Raw genomic sequence first — 16,873 nt, 5'->3', positions numbered from 1 at the left:
AGTTGATCTACAAGCCAGTTGTGGGCTTATACAATAACATACTGTACAATGTACAGTGAGCGACCATGTGAATGAATAATTTATCAACACTGAGTGCTGAATGAATAGGTCTATACGAGCTACATCTATATAGACTCGAAGAATATATATGAATGAATGGAATTTAAACGTACTTTTGTCAATACCTTGAATACCTTGCGCACTTAAATTAGTTTATAACATGTAGTCAATAGGTATACAGACACAGTACATGTGCATTAGGGCTGCGTGATACTGATGAAAACCTTTTATATAATTATATTTCATTAAGCAATATAGCGCGCAAGTACTGTAATCGGCTGCGTATGTTGGCCGTATGTCGGTGTTGTCTGTCGGCCAATCAGGGATTGGCTGATGACATAACTAAGGTACTGTACGTTTGGTGATCGGCTGGGTATGTATGTATGTATGTATGTATGTATGTATGTATGTATGTATGTATGTATGTATGTATGTATGTATGTATGTATGTATGTATGTATGTATGTATGTCGGGGTAAGAATGGTGGTCCCTTATTGGCGGCTGATGGTGACGTAACTAAGGTAAGTTTCAAGGTTGGTATAAGGTCAATAATGGGTCTAAAGGATTTAGAACAGCAGTTAGTTAGTAGCAGTACTTGCGCACAAGTACTGTAGACCATGTATGGCCTACTTGTGTGCAAGGCGCAAGTTGGCACCTCGACAGAGTGCATTTCTAGTTGATTATGGTATCACAATATTTCTATTACTCAAAATAAGAAATGGCACGTGTGAAAGCGCCCTGCGTGAAAGTGACCTGCGCTAGTGAGGTACTCAAAACATTTTCCCAAGGTTGGCAGGTATTGTAAGAGTCTATCTGGTTACATTTTTGAGGGCCCCTCTTATCCAGCTTTTTGTCCTTAACTTTTTTTTGTGGCAACACAAACATTAAATGCCATTGACAATGAATGGAGAATTTTCGCCATATGTGGACGAGCAAATTGGCACACACACATTGATCATGGTGAAAAGATGAGTTTTTGTAAAAGATAATAACATAAGTTGACAAATTAATTCATGAAGAAGTATATTCATTTTTTATTGGATTTATATTGCATGATTAAGATGGAAAAAGTCCCCATTTTCCCGGTCCAAATCTGTTGTGACAGACATTGTGACTTTGATTTGAAACTACGTCATATGATAATTTGTTAAATCCTGTTTGCGTTCTTGTGACTGACATGAAAGTTCAACCGTTACATAAGAGAAACATCTCAATGCTTTTATATAACGGCTCAAAAAACAACCCGGAAAGTGACTATACAAAATGAAGTATGTGTTGTTTTTAATGAACTCTTAACCACATGAACCACAGTGTCCCTATTCTGGGGTGAACATTTGCCCAGAAATATCAACAATAAATAAATATAGCTGTAAGCCGACGGGGTCAAGCCGTGAAAAGAAAGATAAAGAAAAAGCTATACGCCCTTTGAGCTTGACCCTGAACTACAAGCGCACAATCCTTATCATTCTCGACCGAAGGATATTCTGTGAGACGTATACTGTATACATATTCTGTATAGACCTGTAAACGGTAGGTCTGTTTGTCGGGGTGATGACGTCACATATGGTTAGGAACCTATGAAATGACCTGTTCTAATGTAATGCCACAGCAATCACACTGTTTCATACATTTTATTATTTTAACTTAAAACTAGAAAACCTGGATATTTCAAAAACGGTGCAGGCTTAGTTTTTTTTTGTCTCTAGCCAAGTGAAGCATTCCTGTGAGGTGTGAGTCGGAATTAAAGGTTGTGTATAAAAAGTGAATCGACATTTAAAATACAATGGTATCCCCACTGTGTGAGGAACCCCAAGCTAAGAGAGTCGCCATTCAGGAAAGGCAGTCAAATTGATTGCTAGCCCGGTTTTGCAAAAGGGTAGAGAAACTGCTATGTTTAAAAGGATGAAATGGGTCAGACATCAGGAGAGACCAGAACACTCAAAACACAAACAAAATCGAAATAAAAAAAATAATGAGTCAGTCAAATCAAATTATAAGAAATATATTATAAGGTAAGTGAGTAAAATGAGTAAAGATAAAATGTGATTACCGGTTTGAGAAAGGATCTGCTGTTGAGAAAAAATAAAATTTGATAAGAAAACATGTAGTAATTTGATTATGAGAAGATATCAATGAGAGCATGAGAAAATATGGAAGATCAAATTAGAAAATAAACAAATGAAACCGGTCGCTCAGGCAATACCAGACCTTTTGCTGCCACGGAGGGCATGTGAAAACGGTCTCTCCATCTGCCATTCAATTGTTTTTGCTGGAAAGATTCTGGCACTGCAGTGAAAACACAGCTTATGAGAACAAATCAAATGAGAAATGAGATATGATAAGACAAACCTTATTGTTCCCATTGATACAATTGGTAATTGATTAATGTGTCACTGGCCCCCCAAAAAATGAACTTTATATTTTCCTGTGCTTCTAGGTTCTGCTGCTCTGGCGTCATCTCGGACTCCGGTCCAGGGCTTAGGTCTGTCCCAGTCAGCTGGCTCCATCAGCCTTCAGCAGGCCTTCTCTGAGCTGCGACAGAACCAGTATGACCCCGGTCCCAGTACAGCCCCTCCCTCTTTCCCATCATCCCTGCCCCCTCTACAGGCTCTACCGCCCGCTGGAGCTCCAGCAGCCACGCACAACAATGCGGCTGGAGTCGTCTGTTCGAATGCCCAACCCCAAGAGCTAGCTCCCCTTCCCTCCTCCACCTCCGGCTCGACTCTTTCTCCTCCTGGCTCCTCTCCTCCACCCCAGCAGGAGGTGCAGGTCCAAGCGGTTCCCGTCCCGCCCCAGGCTTCGACTCAGGCGCAGGGAGCAGCCACTAAGCCTGCCGCTGCCGTGGTGACGGCAGCATCGTCCACCTTGCCAACCGCCTCACCTCCACTCCCGACTCCTTCGTCCCTGTCTGACTCTCCAGTGAGCCAAGGAATCTCTGGCCCTCTCTCCATCCCTCCCTCCATCCTTCCCTCTATCCCTACCGACATCCCTCCCTCCATCACTACCTCTCTCCCTAATGCTGTTCCTCCCTCTATCGCTCCCTGCATCCCTACCTCTCTCCCTAACGCCATTCCTCCCTCTATCGCTCCCTCCATTCCTACCTCCCTCCCTAACTCCATTCCTACCTCCCTCCCTACCTCCATTCCTCCCCCCATCCCTACCTCTATTCCTCTCTCCATCCCTACCTCTATTCCTCTCTCCATCCCTACCTCTATTCCTCTCTCCATCCCTACCTCTATTCCTCCCTCGATCCCTACTTCCATCCCTACCTCCATCCCTCCCTCCATCCCTCCCTCCATCCCTCCCTCAATTCCTCTCTCCACCTTATCTTCTCCTTCCTCTGTCTCTTCCACTGTCATCCCTGCCCCCCAGCCGGCTCCTCCAACCTCATCGCAGCCTTCACCCCCCTCCACCTCTGTGTCATCGGGTCTCCAACCCGCGGTGTCTGCTGCACCAGTCGTACAGCCTCAGACCGCGGCCCTGCCTGGACAGGCGCAGGCACACTGCACCGAGTGTGATGTCAGGTCAGTAGGCCACCGTGTAATCTCAGTTCAATTCCGCTGTTCCTTGCGGCGTTCAGAGCTGATGTCTGGGCTTGTTTGAGTTCCACAATAAAGAATGTGGTCACGGCACTGAGCTCCGTTGCGCAACGGTATTGTTTTCCTAAAAGAATAGATGTTCAAACTAATCACGAGTAGATCATATCTGCGAGCTACAAGCTAATAACAGTTAACAAGACAGGGAGGGTTACACTGCGATATGCAGTAGTAAGAGCAGCAGCAAGCACAAAGAAAGTAAAGTATAAAGCAAAACCGTTGCACAGCAGAGGTTAGTGCTGTGACCGCCGTCGTTATTGTGGAAGTCAAAATTAGCCCACACTTCTGGATCCCCAGACCGCTCTGATACTGAACCACTGATACTGTATATGCTGTAGAATGAAACATGAAACTGTCTAGTCCATTTCAAATTAAATACATTGGGGCGTGTCTGAGGTTACGTGTCTGAGGTTATGTGTGACAGCCTGTCACCACGTGCAAGTGTGCATGCGTGCATGCGGAGCAGAACAGCTGCATAAGGTGCAGGAGCACCGTGACTGGAGATATATGTAAGGTTTATGTACTGTGGTGGAATCTGTCAAGGAGCAAGGCACTTTGAGCAAAGATGACGGACCAGTCTGCATGTTTACTATTTATTTAATAGTCTTAATAAATCGGCACAAACAAACAACAACGGAAATTCCTGTTTTTAATGTGCAGTGAGGAAAGATGGATGGACGGGGAGAAAATATTCTGCCCCATGTGGGTGGAGAAATGGGGAAGAGGGGGACTGATTGATTGGACGCTGGTGCACTACTTAGCAGCAAAGTTGAGCTTTTCTCAACTTTGAAGCTATATGCTTTTTGCTGTTGAGCATCCCGATGCAGTGGAGAAGCATGGAGACGCTCATCACTATAGAGTTTGCATTGAAACTAGATCAGAACGTGCCAGTGTGGTGATGCTGCCGGTGTGAATTGGGCTTTTGTTAACTGAACATAAGCCCAATGGCTTATGTTCTGCATAAATATTAAATACCAAACCCATATGGGGGGAAATAAATCATCGAAACGTTGCTAACTCACTTGTGTGTTTTAGGACTGTAATAAACTGTAGCGTTCTATAGTAATTGAACTGATGAATCATAACCGAGTAACTGAAATAACTGCCTACGTAAATCCATGAATAACAATCTGAATGGTTTCCAGGTGTGACGGTGCGGCTGTGGAGTGTCTGGGCAAAGCAGATGACATCCACATGTTGGACAAAAAGCTCCGCTCTCTCTTCATGGACCTCCCCTCCGGGGAACTGCCCGCCTCCGACCCAGGCACGGGGGCCACCGTGGCGGGTACCTCCTCTCCCCTCTCCCCCTCCTCCACTACTGTGTCTGTGACTGCATCCACCTCCAACCAAACCACCAGCAGCCCCCCTACTCCCCAACCCACCACCAGCCTGCCACTGGCAGCCTCTACACCCAACCCTGGTCCTCCTGGGACACCTGGACCTACGCCTGCTCCTGTCGGTGGGTTGTGTGTGTGTGTGTGTGTGTGTGTGTGTGTGTGTGTGTGTGTGTGTGTGTGTGTGTGTGTGTGTGTGTGTGTGTGTGTGTGTGTGTGTGTGTGTGTGTGTGTGTGTGTGTGTGTGTGTGTGTGTGTGTGTGTGTGTGTGTGTGTGTGTGTGTGTGTTCAGTAACTAATAACGGATAGTGTGTGTGTGTTCAGTAACTAATAACTGACTGACATTGTGTGTGTGCGTGCGTTTTCCAGGTGTAGCTGCTGCCTCACCCTTCACGACTCCATCTAAAACACCTCTTTGTAGAGTACCGGTGAGTCTGTGTACCAAACGGTACTGTTTGTTGAATGATAGTGCTACTGCTATAATATCAGTAAATTGATGTCACTAGGTGTTTGGATTAATATCAGTACGTTGCTTGGCCTGTGTCTCTCTCTCTCTCTCAATCTCTCTTTGCCTCCCTCACTCTCTCATTTTCTATTTCCCTCAATATCTGTCACTTTCTGCCTCCTTTTTCTCACTTTCCCTTTATATCTTCCTCCAATTTTTTCCACTCTTTCTTTTCTTTATTTTTCTCTCTGTCTTACTCTATCGCCACCCACCTCTCTCTCTCTCTCTCTCTCTCTCTCTCTCTCTCTCTCTCTCTCTCTCTAGGCCATCACGCCTCCCTCAGAGCTCCTGCCTTCTTTGCCAGGGTCAAGTCTTCTGCAGGTCTTTGCCTTTGCCTTCTCAGCTCTTTTTTATAACCCTAATCCTAATCTTGTAATCCTAACCCTAGTCCTTATCATCCTAATCCTCCTAACACCATAGTCCTATTCCTCCTTATCCTAACCCCCTTGTCCTAATCCTAATCCTAGTCATCCTTATCATCTTAATCTTCCTAACACTAGCCATACTGCCTTTTCAGAAGTAGGCAAGTGATACAGAGAAGGTTCAAGGTTCAAGGTTCAACTTTATTGTCAACAATACCAGTTATAGGGTAAAAGGCACGTGAAATTCATTGTGCGTTAAAAGACCATACAACAGCTACAGTCTAGTGTCAAATAATCTGTATAAAGAACTAAGTGCAGGTTAAAACTAACATCTCTAAAGTACACAACTACTGAAAGTGCAAGATCACACGTGCAAAAATGCAGAAGGCCTTAGACATATTGCCATATAGTCCGGGCCTTGTAGTGTTCAGTGTCTGTTCATGAGTCTGATGGCGGAGAAGAAGAACGTGTTCCATAGTCTCTGTGTGCAGCTGGCGAGGCTGAGGAACCGGTTGCCTGGCCGTGGCCGCCTAGATGGCTCAAACAGGCTGTTGCTGGGATGATGCACATCTTTAACAATCCGTTTCGCCTTGGCCACGCATCGGCTTTCGTATATTCCCTGGAGGGAGGGAAGCTCACCTCCAATGATACGCTGGGCTGCTTTCACTACCCTCTGTAGTGCCTTCTGCTGGCGGACAGTGCAGCTCCCGTACCACACAATGGTTCCACCCGTTAGGATGCTCTCAATGGTGCAGTTATAGAATGACCTCAAGATACGGGGGCTGACCTTGAACTTTTTCAAGCGCCGTAGGCAGTACAGGCGTTGTTGTGCCTTTTTTACCACATGAGTGGTGTGAGTAGCCCACTTAAGGTCCTCATCAATGTGTGTGCCAAGGAACCTGAACTCGCTGACGCGCTCCACTGCGACTCCATCTATATAGATTGGTGCGTGCTCGCTCCTCTGTCTCCTGAAGTCCACAATTAGCTCTTTCGTCTTTCCAGCGTTGAGAGCTAGGTTGTTCTCCCGACACCATAGTGCGAGTTTATTGACCTCGTCTCTGTAGGCCGTCTCGCTGGCATCTGTGATCATCCCCATGAGTGTGGTGTCATCGGCATACTTGATGATGGTGTTGCAGCCGTGCGTGGTGACACAGTCATGTGTGTATAAAGAGTATAAGAGGGGGCTGAGCACACAGCCTTGGGGTGCACCAGTGTTGAGGGTCATTGGGTCGGATGTTATGTTCCCCATCCGCACCACCTGAGCACGGTTTGACAAGAAGAACAAACCCATTGAGACCTAACGCAGATTCTACAAATGCCTTCTAAATCAGTAGCTCTCCTCACACTTTCACGATAAAAAAAAAGAATGTTTGCACAAGTGGCACACTGTGACCTTGTTCATCTGCTAGTTTTGAATAGCAGATGCTAAAATGACACAGAGGCATTCTTGGTTTTAATGGGTTAAAATACATCTCCTGTCCTGACAAAAGTACAGATGATTTAATAATTTACTGACATTCCAGTGGTGTTTTTTTGTCATGTAAATTAAATACCATGGCCTCTGTTCTTCTGAAGCACAGTTTGTTTTGTAGGCTTTTTCAGTTTTTCTCATCCCAGCTGTTATTTTCCTGTGTGATAAACATGTCTGCCATTATCTTATTGGTGCAATGGTTATGATCTGACTAATTGAATTACAGCAGAAATAAGCGTGATCTTCGTTAACGGTAACGTAAGCTACAGCTCCACTCTCTCTCTGTAAAGTACTCTCTGTAAAGTACTCTGTATTTGATGTGTGTGTGTGTGTGTGTGTGTGTGTGTGTGTGTGTGTGTGTGTGTGTGTGTGTGTGTGTGTGTGTGTGTGTGTGTGTGTGTGTGTGTGTGTGTGTGTGCGCACGTGCGTGTGTGTGTGTGTGTGTGTGTGTGTGTGTGTGTGCACGTACGTGCGTGTTTTCAGTCGCAGCAGCCTCTTGAAGACTTGGACGCCCAGCTGCGAAGAGCCTTAAGCCCAGAGACAGTCCCTGTTAGCACGCACACCCAGGCAAGTGCACACACACACACACACACACACACACACACACCGTGTGCTGAACAGTCACAGCGAGCGATCTCGTAGAAGCAATTCAATACGGTGAACTTGGACAACACTATATAATTGTATGGTTATTTTGTGCCGTTAAACATGTTGTCTTTTCTTTTGTCTACAGGCCTGTTTCACTGGCACACCTTCAGGACCAACACCTAGTATGTGTGTGTATCTGTCTGTCTTTGTACTGTATCTCTAATCTGTATGTACTGTGTATACTATAGTCAGTGGTGGAAATTAACATTTACTCAAGTAGCCTACTGTACTTAAAGGGGAAAACCACCCATTTTCAACATTTTACTATGTCATTAATATACCTTAGAGCTGTTGTGTGGAAATAATAAAAAGGTCCCTCCATTCTGTGTTTCCTAGAACTGTAAGTATGAAAAAAATCATTAACATGGTGAAACGCATCTTGATGACATCATCAAGATGTGTTTCACCATGTTAATGATTTTTTTCAGACCTCTAGTTCTAGGAAACACAGAATCGGGGGGACTTTTTTATTATTTCCACACAACAGCTCTAAGGTATATTAATGACATAGTAAAATGTTGAAAATGAGTGGAATGCCCCTTTAAGTACAGATTTGAGGTAATGGAGTATTTCCTGGTTTGCAACACATTAACTTCTACTCCACTTGTAATGGAGTATTTCCTGGTTTGCAACACATTAACTTCTACTCCACTTGTAATGGAGTATTTCCTGGTTTGCAACACATTAACTTCTACTCCACTTGTAATGGAGTATTTCCTGGTTTGCAACACATTCACTTCTACTCCACTTGGAGAGAAAATATTGTACTTTTACTCCACTACAATTATTAGAAACTTTTAGTTACTAGTTACTTTGTAGATTTGGATTATTATTACAACACATGCATTGACCACTACTTTCTGGCCTTGACAGCCCATACACCAAACAGAAAGGTTTGCATCTGATTGCATTAAACAACGTTAAATGATAAACTCACTGTGCCACTCGATTTGCCACTCACTTTATGCATTCGCATACCCCGTATTGTTTTCCAAAGCAGTCGTAGGAGCGTAACTTTATTACTGGCTGTTTTAACCCCTGCATCATTGGTTGGTGGAGATCTCTAATAGAACTGTACTGTCTGTTTCTGTCTAAATATATGTCTGTCTTTCAGTTCCTTTCTCTTTGGATGAAGAGTTGGTCCCTCCACCTCTTCCTCCTACTACTGGGATCAAACTGGGAAGATTCCAGGTAATTTTAAATGTATCTTCGGGTTAAAGTGTTAAACTTATTTTGATGCTATATTAAGAGATCCCGTATACCTCGTCGTATACCTTTGTCATGAAAAGAAAATGTATTTGGATATACTGGAATATTTTCCTCCAGTGAAGATTCCATTCCATTTCATTTTAGTTGCTAGTGTCTGCCCGTCTTCCAGTGTCCAATGTTTGCTTTTCGCAGCTTTCTGTGGTTTTGTTTCAAACTAAATTCTGTGGATTTCAGTTCTAACAGACCATAGACAGACCCTGTAATGACGAAGCTACAGTACCAGAGGTGTCTGCCTTATCTTCATATTTGAATTGGTCTTCACTAATGCTCATAAGATGGCACCATTTCTGTCTCACTCTGTGTCTCAGAGGTCTCAGACAAGATTTTAACAAACAATAATATTTCAAAATGCTTACTTTCCAGGAAGAGAAATGCTGAAAAGCTGCTTGGAATCCCGCTGTGTTTGGTGGAAAGGTTTCTGGCTGAACTGTCCACATTCCACCAATGGGACAAAGAGCAGACAGAATTGGTGCTGCCTTATACTGTATTGTACCAAATATAAGATGACTCTGATTATAAGACGACCCCCATTTTTCAAGGCTCATTTGTGGAAAAAGAACATTGAATGTCAAGTAGTCTAGTCCCCGATTATAATACGATCCTGTTTTTTTATGATATTTCCTTTGGAAATATTCAGCACAATAGGGTAATTAGCATACTGTAGCATGATAACCAATTATATGAAGATAAGGTTGCAAATGGGTGAAGTGCTCCTTTAAACGTGTGACATCTAATTTCTCTCTCTCTCTCTCGCCCTGTCTCTCCATCGTCAGGTGTCCTTGGCAACAGAAGTGTGTCCAGTCCAGCGTCCGTCCTGCACAGAATCCTCCACTACCTCATCGTCTTCATCCTCCTCAGACTCGTCTGCTCCTTCCAGTCCAGACAACACGCTGCACAGGAAGCCCTGCTCTCCTCTGAGAGGAAGTGATGTCAAACTGACCAGGACGCCCCCCTCGCCTCCTCTGAGAGGAAGTGATGTGGTGGACGGACCTCCCGCTCGGCCCCCCTGCCCCCAGCCCACCGTCATCGGACGCTTCCAGGTACTCCTTCCTGTCTGTAGGGGTGTAAACACTTCCAAGTAGTTGATTTAACACATACAATTATTTTTTTACCGACTCTAATAATTACCACCGTTATACGACACCCTTATATGACACCCTTATATGACAAATTATAATATGTGACCAAATTTGACTGAGGGACTGGATTTATTTGAATTTTCGAAAGGTTTTTGAAAGGTTCACTTCTGTGGTCTCTAACATTACACCTAGCTACATGTTTAAGCATTTATTTCATATTTACATGTCGATTTCAGCTCTGACACTTATTTCAGACATGCTCTAGTATGTGAAGAGTCTGCCTGTGCTATTAACTCATTTTGAAAAAAGGTTTTTCTCCTCTGGTGAAAAGCTGGAATTTGCGCGATGGCAGGCTCTCAGTCAAATCTGGTCACATAATCGATGTAGTTGATTAGGACCTACTTTTGAATGGAAATGACGAACAGATGACAGCTTCCGTCTCGGCTTTCAGTAGATGTACAGTAGTTCCAGACTCTACTGTATCTATAGCATTTAGAGATTGTGGAATAGTTGTCCGGCTACGCAAAACGAATGGCACTATGGAAAGCAGAAATGCTTCTTGTGCAGATTGTATCCAGCATAATACAAATAGCAGGGGGTATATAAAATCACGGTGACTAGACATGTTGTTACGACCCGGCCTAGGGGTCACCAAGAGGGAAAGAAACCTACACATATGACCCATGGTCATATAACACATGTGCATGGTAGGTTTAAAAGTAATGAAAAGGAGAGCATCAGGTATAGAAACGCAACAAATCGCTGGTATGGGATCACGGTTTCACGTGCATGTGAATGTTCTCCTGTCTTCCCTTCCTTCATTCTTTCGCTCACTGTCTCACTTTCATTCCAGGTCATCACCAAGCCGGAGGCCCGTGTTGGCCGCTTCTCCGTTAGCCGAGCGCAGGAGCTGAGCGCAGGGGCCGGGCAGGTACATCCACCCCAGGCTGCTGCTAACGGGGCTGCTGGAGCAGAGAGTAAAAACATCCCCACTGCCTACGTCAGTCAGAACAGCATCACCTCCTACGTCAGTCAGAACAACCGCACCTCCTCCGCCAGCAGCGACGACGACTCCGAGTTTGAGGACGAGTCCTTCAAGATGGAGGTGAACCGCCTCCGAGAAAAGTAGGTCCTTCTCTTCTCTTCGACTTGCACGTTAAATCGTTAATATATATATAATATATGTCCTTATCAGAGCAGTTTCTCTTCTTGGCCGCATTCCACTTCTTTATGTCGTAATGAAAATGAATATTTTATATTTTATATTTTCATTATTTATCTCGTCTGTCTGTCCGTCTGTCCGTCCCATGTCAGACACATGCGTGAGCTCCAGGCACTGCACAGCAAACAGAGAGAGGAGATTGACGGTCTGTTCACCAAGCTGGGGAAGGTAATTATGATAATACCTAGAAAGGTCATTTCAGTGACAGTTTAACTTTAACACAATCCCCGCCAGGATTAATTAAAGAATGATTACTATATGCCAGGATATCTCTCCGTTCAACCCTTATTTTGAAGATCCAAAACATCGCGACAGGAACCAGATGACTGAATGGTGTGTGTGTTGTCGGATCGGTTGTTGAAGTTTCACTAGCTGATGAGCAGTACAGGCCGGCACCATTACTGCAAGTGCTAGGCTCTGTGCAATAAGCGTTGTTTTGACCAGAAATGCCACCTGGGAGGGGGATTTGGAGTCTAAAGCGACTGAAAGTGTGTGCAATCAAGATGGCGCAGTCCAGTCTTATGGCTAACAACAGGTAGCCACCGGAAGCTAATGTGAGTAGCCTTTCCACTCCGTATGTGGTTGCTACATTTTACTCACTTTTTACTCACATTAGTTACTTTTTACTCACTTTAGTTACTTTTAAGTATTTTCCCTCAGCTAAGTTACTTTTTACTCAGTTAAGTAAATCAGTACTTTTGCTCAAATTGGCAATTTTAGTGTGTGTGTGACGTGTGTGTGCGTGTGTGTAAAATAAGTTGTTTCTGTGGGGTACATGTCCGCCCCTCCGGGCTATGGGATGCATATCCTTTGATGTGTAAAAGCTATGCAGCCGCAAACAACTTAAAATGCTATAGGTGCTATAATACCTGTATTAATTGTTATCATTGGAAATGGATTTTGCAATGCAATATTGCAATACTGGTCTGTTTATTGTCATTTAATACAATCCGATGTGACTTTAGTGTTTCATGAATGGGCTGTCGAGGGAGGGTAGAGCGATGCGTTGGGAGCTTGTAGATCACCTTGTTTCATCTGATCGGTGTCACCATGTCATTATTCGGACGGCCCATTATGCCGACGTTACGTTTGTCCGCCTGGCCCCATTATAACTAACTCTAGTATCCCTAACCCAAGGCTATGATAGAAGAAGGTATAACTAACCCTTTCCCTAACCCAAGGCTATGATAGAAGAAGGTACAGAGAGTCCATACGCATCCATTGACACGCTTGGGAGGCAAAACTGGAACCAGAAGTTCGGTGACAAATACATTGGAGTCAATGAGAGCCGGCTGGACCAGCTTGTGAACAAATGCTACAGTATATCTGATTGTTTCCGTTGTCAGTCAGTCGGCTCAGTAATATAAAGGAAGACATCACTTATACAGTGTACACATCCAAAAGAAACACAGCAGGAAACAGTGTGTCTTCTTTTGCTGGCTGGACCAGCTTGTGAACAAATGCTATATCTGAACGATTGTGTCCGTTGTCAGTTAATCGGTTCAGGAATATAAAGGAAGACATATCACTTATACAGTGTACACATCCAAAAGAAACACAGCAGGAAACAATGTGTCTTCTTTTACTTTCCTGGGCCGAGTATTTTTTACAAAGGTCGCAGTTTGTTTATAAGCTGGTCCACCTGGCTCTCATTGAGTCCAATGTATTCCACCGAACTCTCGGCTGCAGTTTGCCTCCCAGTGTCCCAATGCGACGAATCTCCCGGCTGGAATTGCTGGATAGCGAAAAAAATATCTGTACCTTCCTTTTATTTACCTTGCCCTAACCCTAACCCTAACCTGTGTGTGTGGTAGGAGTTCCGTTGGTGCTTGTTTGGATCCAATTCTACACTGGTAAGTAATAGGTGCTACATATTCGCTTGCTTGACTTGGGGGGTGACCTTTAACTGTGTGGGCTGTTGGGAGGCATAGAGTTATAATATATCTAGAGAGCCCCCCCGCTATTAATTTCAATAGAAGTTGCTCAGTGGTGTTTTGAAGGACCCGGAAGACTGACGAAGTCTTCCGGGTAGTACCCCTCGAGCGTTGATATGATTGGTTGGGTCCTGTGATAGTGCCCCTCGCGCTGTTCTTGTGGTACCTCTACGTCACGAAATTCATTCATGAATTTAACCTGGGCCCAGCCCACCTGCAGTTCCAGTTTTGACCACTGGCTTCAACGTTGCCCAACCGTCAACAGTACGTACTAGTAGTATGACCTTGGACCTCTGACCCTGTGTTCAGGTTCCTCCCGTGGCAGTTGTTCCTCCAATGATTGTGTTAGCCAATCGGAGGAGACGACCCACCAAGAGCAAGTCCTCCAAGTCCTCAAGAACCAGTTCTACACAAACCAGCAAGAGTCCTCAACAGCCAGGTACCCTGACCCCTTAGCCTATGACCTTAACTCACAACCTTGAACCTCTGTCCTGTCTTTCTTTTACTTGATTTAAACCTCCACCCTCCTCTCCCCTTCTCCCCTCACCTTCTATCCTCTCCCCTCATCTCCTACCCTCTTCTCCTCCTCTCCAGGCAGTACGTTATCCGCTCAGAGCGTCCCCTCCATTTACCCTGGCCAGACGACTCTGTTGGCCCCAGCGGGGCTACTCGATTCAGGAAGCAGCTCTCTGCTCCAGCCCCTGAAACCTTGTCCCTCCGGGGACAACCTGGGCTCGGCCTACACCAGCGACGGGCTCTCTGTGCCCAGCCTGGGCGCTCAAACTACAGGTAGGCTGACCACGGCGAGTCCCAGGCTCCCACTGGGCCACAGGGGGACTGAAGAGAGTCAAGAGACTGAAGTAAAAGTGTTAGGAATGGTCCTGGCTTTATGTTTTAGTAGAACTAAATATAGTAGTAATCTACGTGTGCACATGGTCTTTTTTATTGTGCTGCAAAACAAATGAATGCATTCCTGTATTTACGATGTGTTGAGCTCAGCTGGTGTAAATCTCCAAAACACAGGTGCATGTAAAAACACGTGCATGTAAACAATCTTACGCACGCACGCACGCACGCACGCACGCACGCACGCACGCACGCACGCACGCACGCACGCACGCACGCACGCACGCACGCACGCACGCACGCACGCACGCACGCACGCACGCACGCACACACACACACACACACACACACACACACACACACACACACACACGTAAATACAGATGTGCATGTAAACTAATAAAGAGGAAACTGTCTGCAGGTTTAAACACTACTCTGATTCTATTTGGATCTATTTATCCATCTCTCTCTGTCTCTGTCTGCCTGTCTGTGTGATGCTGACTGTTGTAATCTGTTCCTCTATCTATCTATCTATGTCTTTCTCTTATTGCCATTCTCCACTTGCGTTGTCTGTCTCTCTTTCCCTGTCTTTCTCCTCTCTCCTGTCCTGTCGTCTCCTCTCCAGGCTGTGTAGGGTTCAGCTGGGGTTCCGAGCGTTTGCAGTTCAAGCCAACAGGAAGGAGGACACGGTTCCTCAGTACGCCCTGCTTGGCTCTTTGTGTGTAACGCTTAATTCCTTCCCCATCTCTTCTTTGTGTTCTCTTGTCGTGTCGTGTGTAACGTTTAATTCCTTCCCTTCTTTGTTCTGTCTATGGATCTTTTCTTTACTTCTGCGTTGTTCACCATCTCTCCATTAAGACATTGTCTGTCTTCAACACAGCTGGTGTTTCTCTATAGAGCCAGCTCCATCCATCCATCCATCCATCCATCCATCCATCCATCCATCCATCTATCCATCTATTTTTGAGTGGTGTAAACCACTCCTACAACTGGCTTTTTGAGTGGTGTAAACCACTCCTACAACTGGCTTTTTTGTGCAGAAAAAATGAGCATGGTTGCTATGTTCACCCTGTTGTAATGACGTAATGAAATCACACCCGGGTGAACAGGGTGAACATAGCAACCATGCTCATTTTTTCTGCACAAACAAAGCCAGGTAATGAAATCACACCCGGGTGTGATTTCATTACGTCAGACATGATTTCATTACGTCAGACAGACCTTACACCACTCAGTTCACACGGGTGTGATTTTTATTACTTTACTCCTTCTTTGTTTTGTTTTAATTTTTTTTAACTTTGCTAGTTTCCTACTCTTTTGCTCTGTTATGTGTAATTTTTCTCCGTTCCATTTTCTTCCTCTTCCTTTTAGACTGTATTCCCTCATTCTGCCACACATCAGACCACGTTAGCGTCACGCTAGCTCCTCTGTCAACTAATGACGACATCATAATATAATAAAACATTCCCGTCATAGAATGACATCACTGCACCCCACCCTCACCATGAGAAGTGTTCTAACCTCCCATCACCACACCTATAGATTCATTTTATACTCATTGTTTATTTCTGTCATTTATGACTTACTGGTTATTCCTTTATTAATTATTTTGTTTGTTTGTACTTAGATGTAGTTTATATTAAAATGTTTTACTGTTTTAAAATATTCTGCAGTAAGTGCTGGATATTTTTAGGTATGTGTAAGTACATGGAAATTAACCCATTAAAGCCGGGGAAGCATCCGAGCGTTGGCTATTCAAAAATAGCAGATATACATAAAAGCTTGCAATGCACCACTTTATGCCACGCTACAAGCTTATTTTTGAACATTTTTGAAAACTCTTCAATGATTTTGAATTACGAAAAGGTTTGAGAAGTTAACTACTGATTTAGAAAGGCCTTTGTAGAATTGGCCTCTGGTCTTAATGCGTTAATTCTGTCTAGTGATTTGCCTTGGCTGATCTCTGATCAGTTACCATTACAGGCATCTTTTACATGTAATTACACATACCATAATATGACAAGTTGCCATGGTTACACAACCCAGATAGAAGGTGCTTCTGAGCCCTCTGCAGCTCAACCCCTCTCCTCGCTCCTTTCCTTCCTTCCTCCCCTCCATCCCTTATCTCCCGAGGCGAGAGACAGCTGTGTCTCAGAGCTCCATGTGAAACCAACAGCTTTAAGGCCCAATCACACCAGCATGCACTGTATGACACTGTGTGTACATGAACCCAACCGATTAACTGAACATTTAAATTAACTTATATAAGTCTTATAAATTATTAAAACTAGTCCATACCCGTTTGGAGATATGACAAACCCAATCCCTCTCTCTCTAATAGGTGTCACCTGTGGCACATACGTGATGCGATGCTCAGCCAATCACAGCGCAGAATGACACACCTTCCAGCCGGAGGACACAATTACTGACATTATTAGTTGATAGATATGATACATGATAGGTTCTAATACAGGGACACGTGTCTTTCTCCACCACAACACGGTGCCAACATGCACCTCTAGTTGTAGCCGCTGAGCCACCACACG

General features: G+C 44.5%; 1 protein-coding gene across 1 annotated transcript in view; it reads left to right on the top strand.

The window, feature by feature from the left end:
* The window catches only part of LOC306916541 (serine/threonine-protein kinase WNK1-like), a 103,130-nt gene that overhangs the window by 76,702 nt on the left and 9,555 nt on the right, over nucleotides 1–16,873 (top strand). The window contains exons 23-34 of the mRNA XM_079494436.1: nucleotides 2,499–3,585; nucleotides 4,803–5,116; nucleotides 5,361–5,419; nucleotides 5,761–5,817; nucleotides 7,813–7,896; nucleotides 8,063–8,099; nucleotides 9,092–9,168; nucleotides 10,020–10,286; nucleotides 11,179–11,450; nucleotides 11,640–11,715; nucleotides 13,791–13,920; nucleotides 14,076–14,270. Of these exons, the coding sequence (XP_079350562.1) occupies nucleotides 2,499–3,585; nucleotides 4,803–5,116; nucleotides 5,361–5,419; nucleotides 5,761–5,817; nucleotides 7,813–7,896; nucleotides 8,063–8,099; nucleotides 9,092–9,168; nucleotides 10,020–10,286; nucleotides 11,179–11,450; nucleotides 11,640–11,715; nucleotides 13,791–13,920; nucleotides 14,076–14,270 (2,655 nt within the window). The remainder of the gene's footprint in view (nucleotides 1–2,498; nucleotides 3,586–4,802; nucleotides 5,117–5,360; nucleotides 5,420–5,760; nucleotides 5,818–7,812; nucleotides 7,897–8,062; nucleotides 8,100–9,091; nucleotides 9,169–10,019; nucleotides 10,287–11,178; nucleotides 11,451–11,639; nucleotides 11,716–13,790; nucleotides 13,921–14,075; nucleotides 14,271–16,873) is intronic.

Source organism: Electrona antarctica, assembly GCF_951216825.1.
Source record: "Electrona antarctica genome assembly, chromosome: 23".
Taxonomy (NCBI): domain Eukaryota; kingdom Metazoa; phylum Chordata; class Actinopteri; order Myctophiformes; family Myctophidae; genus Electrona; species Electrona antarctica.
Note: the sequence above shows the minus strand (reverse complement) of the source record. Positions and strands in the feature narration are given on the sequence as shown.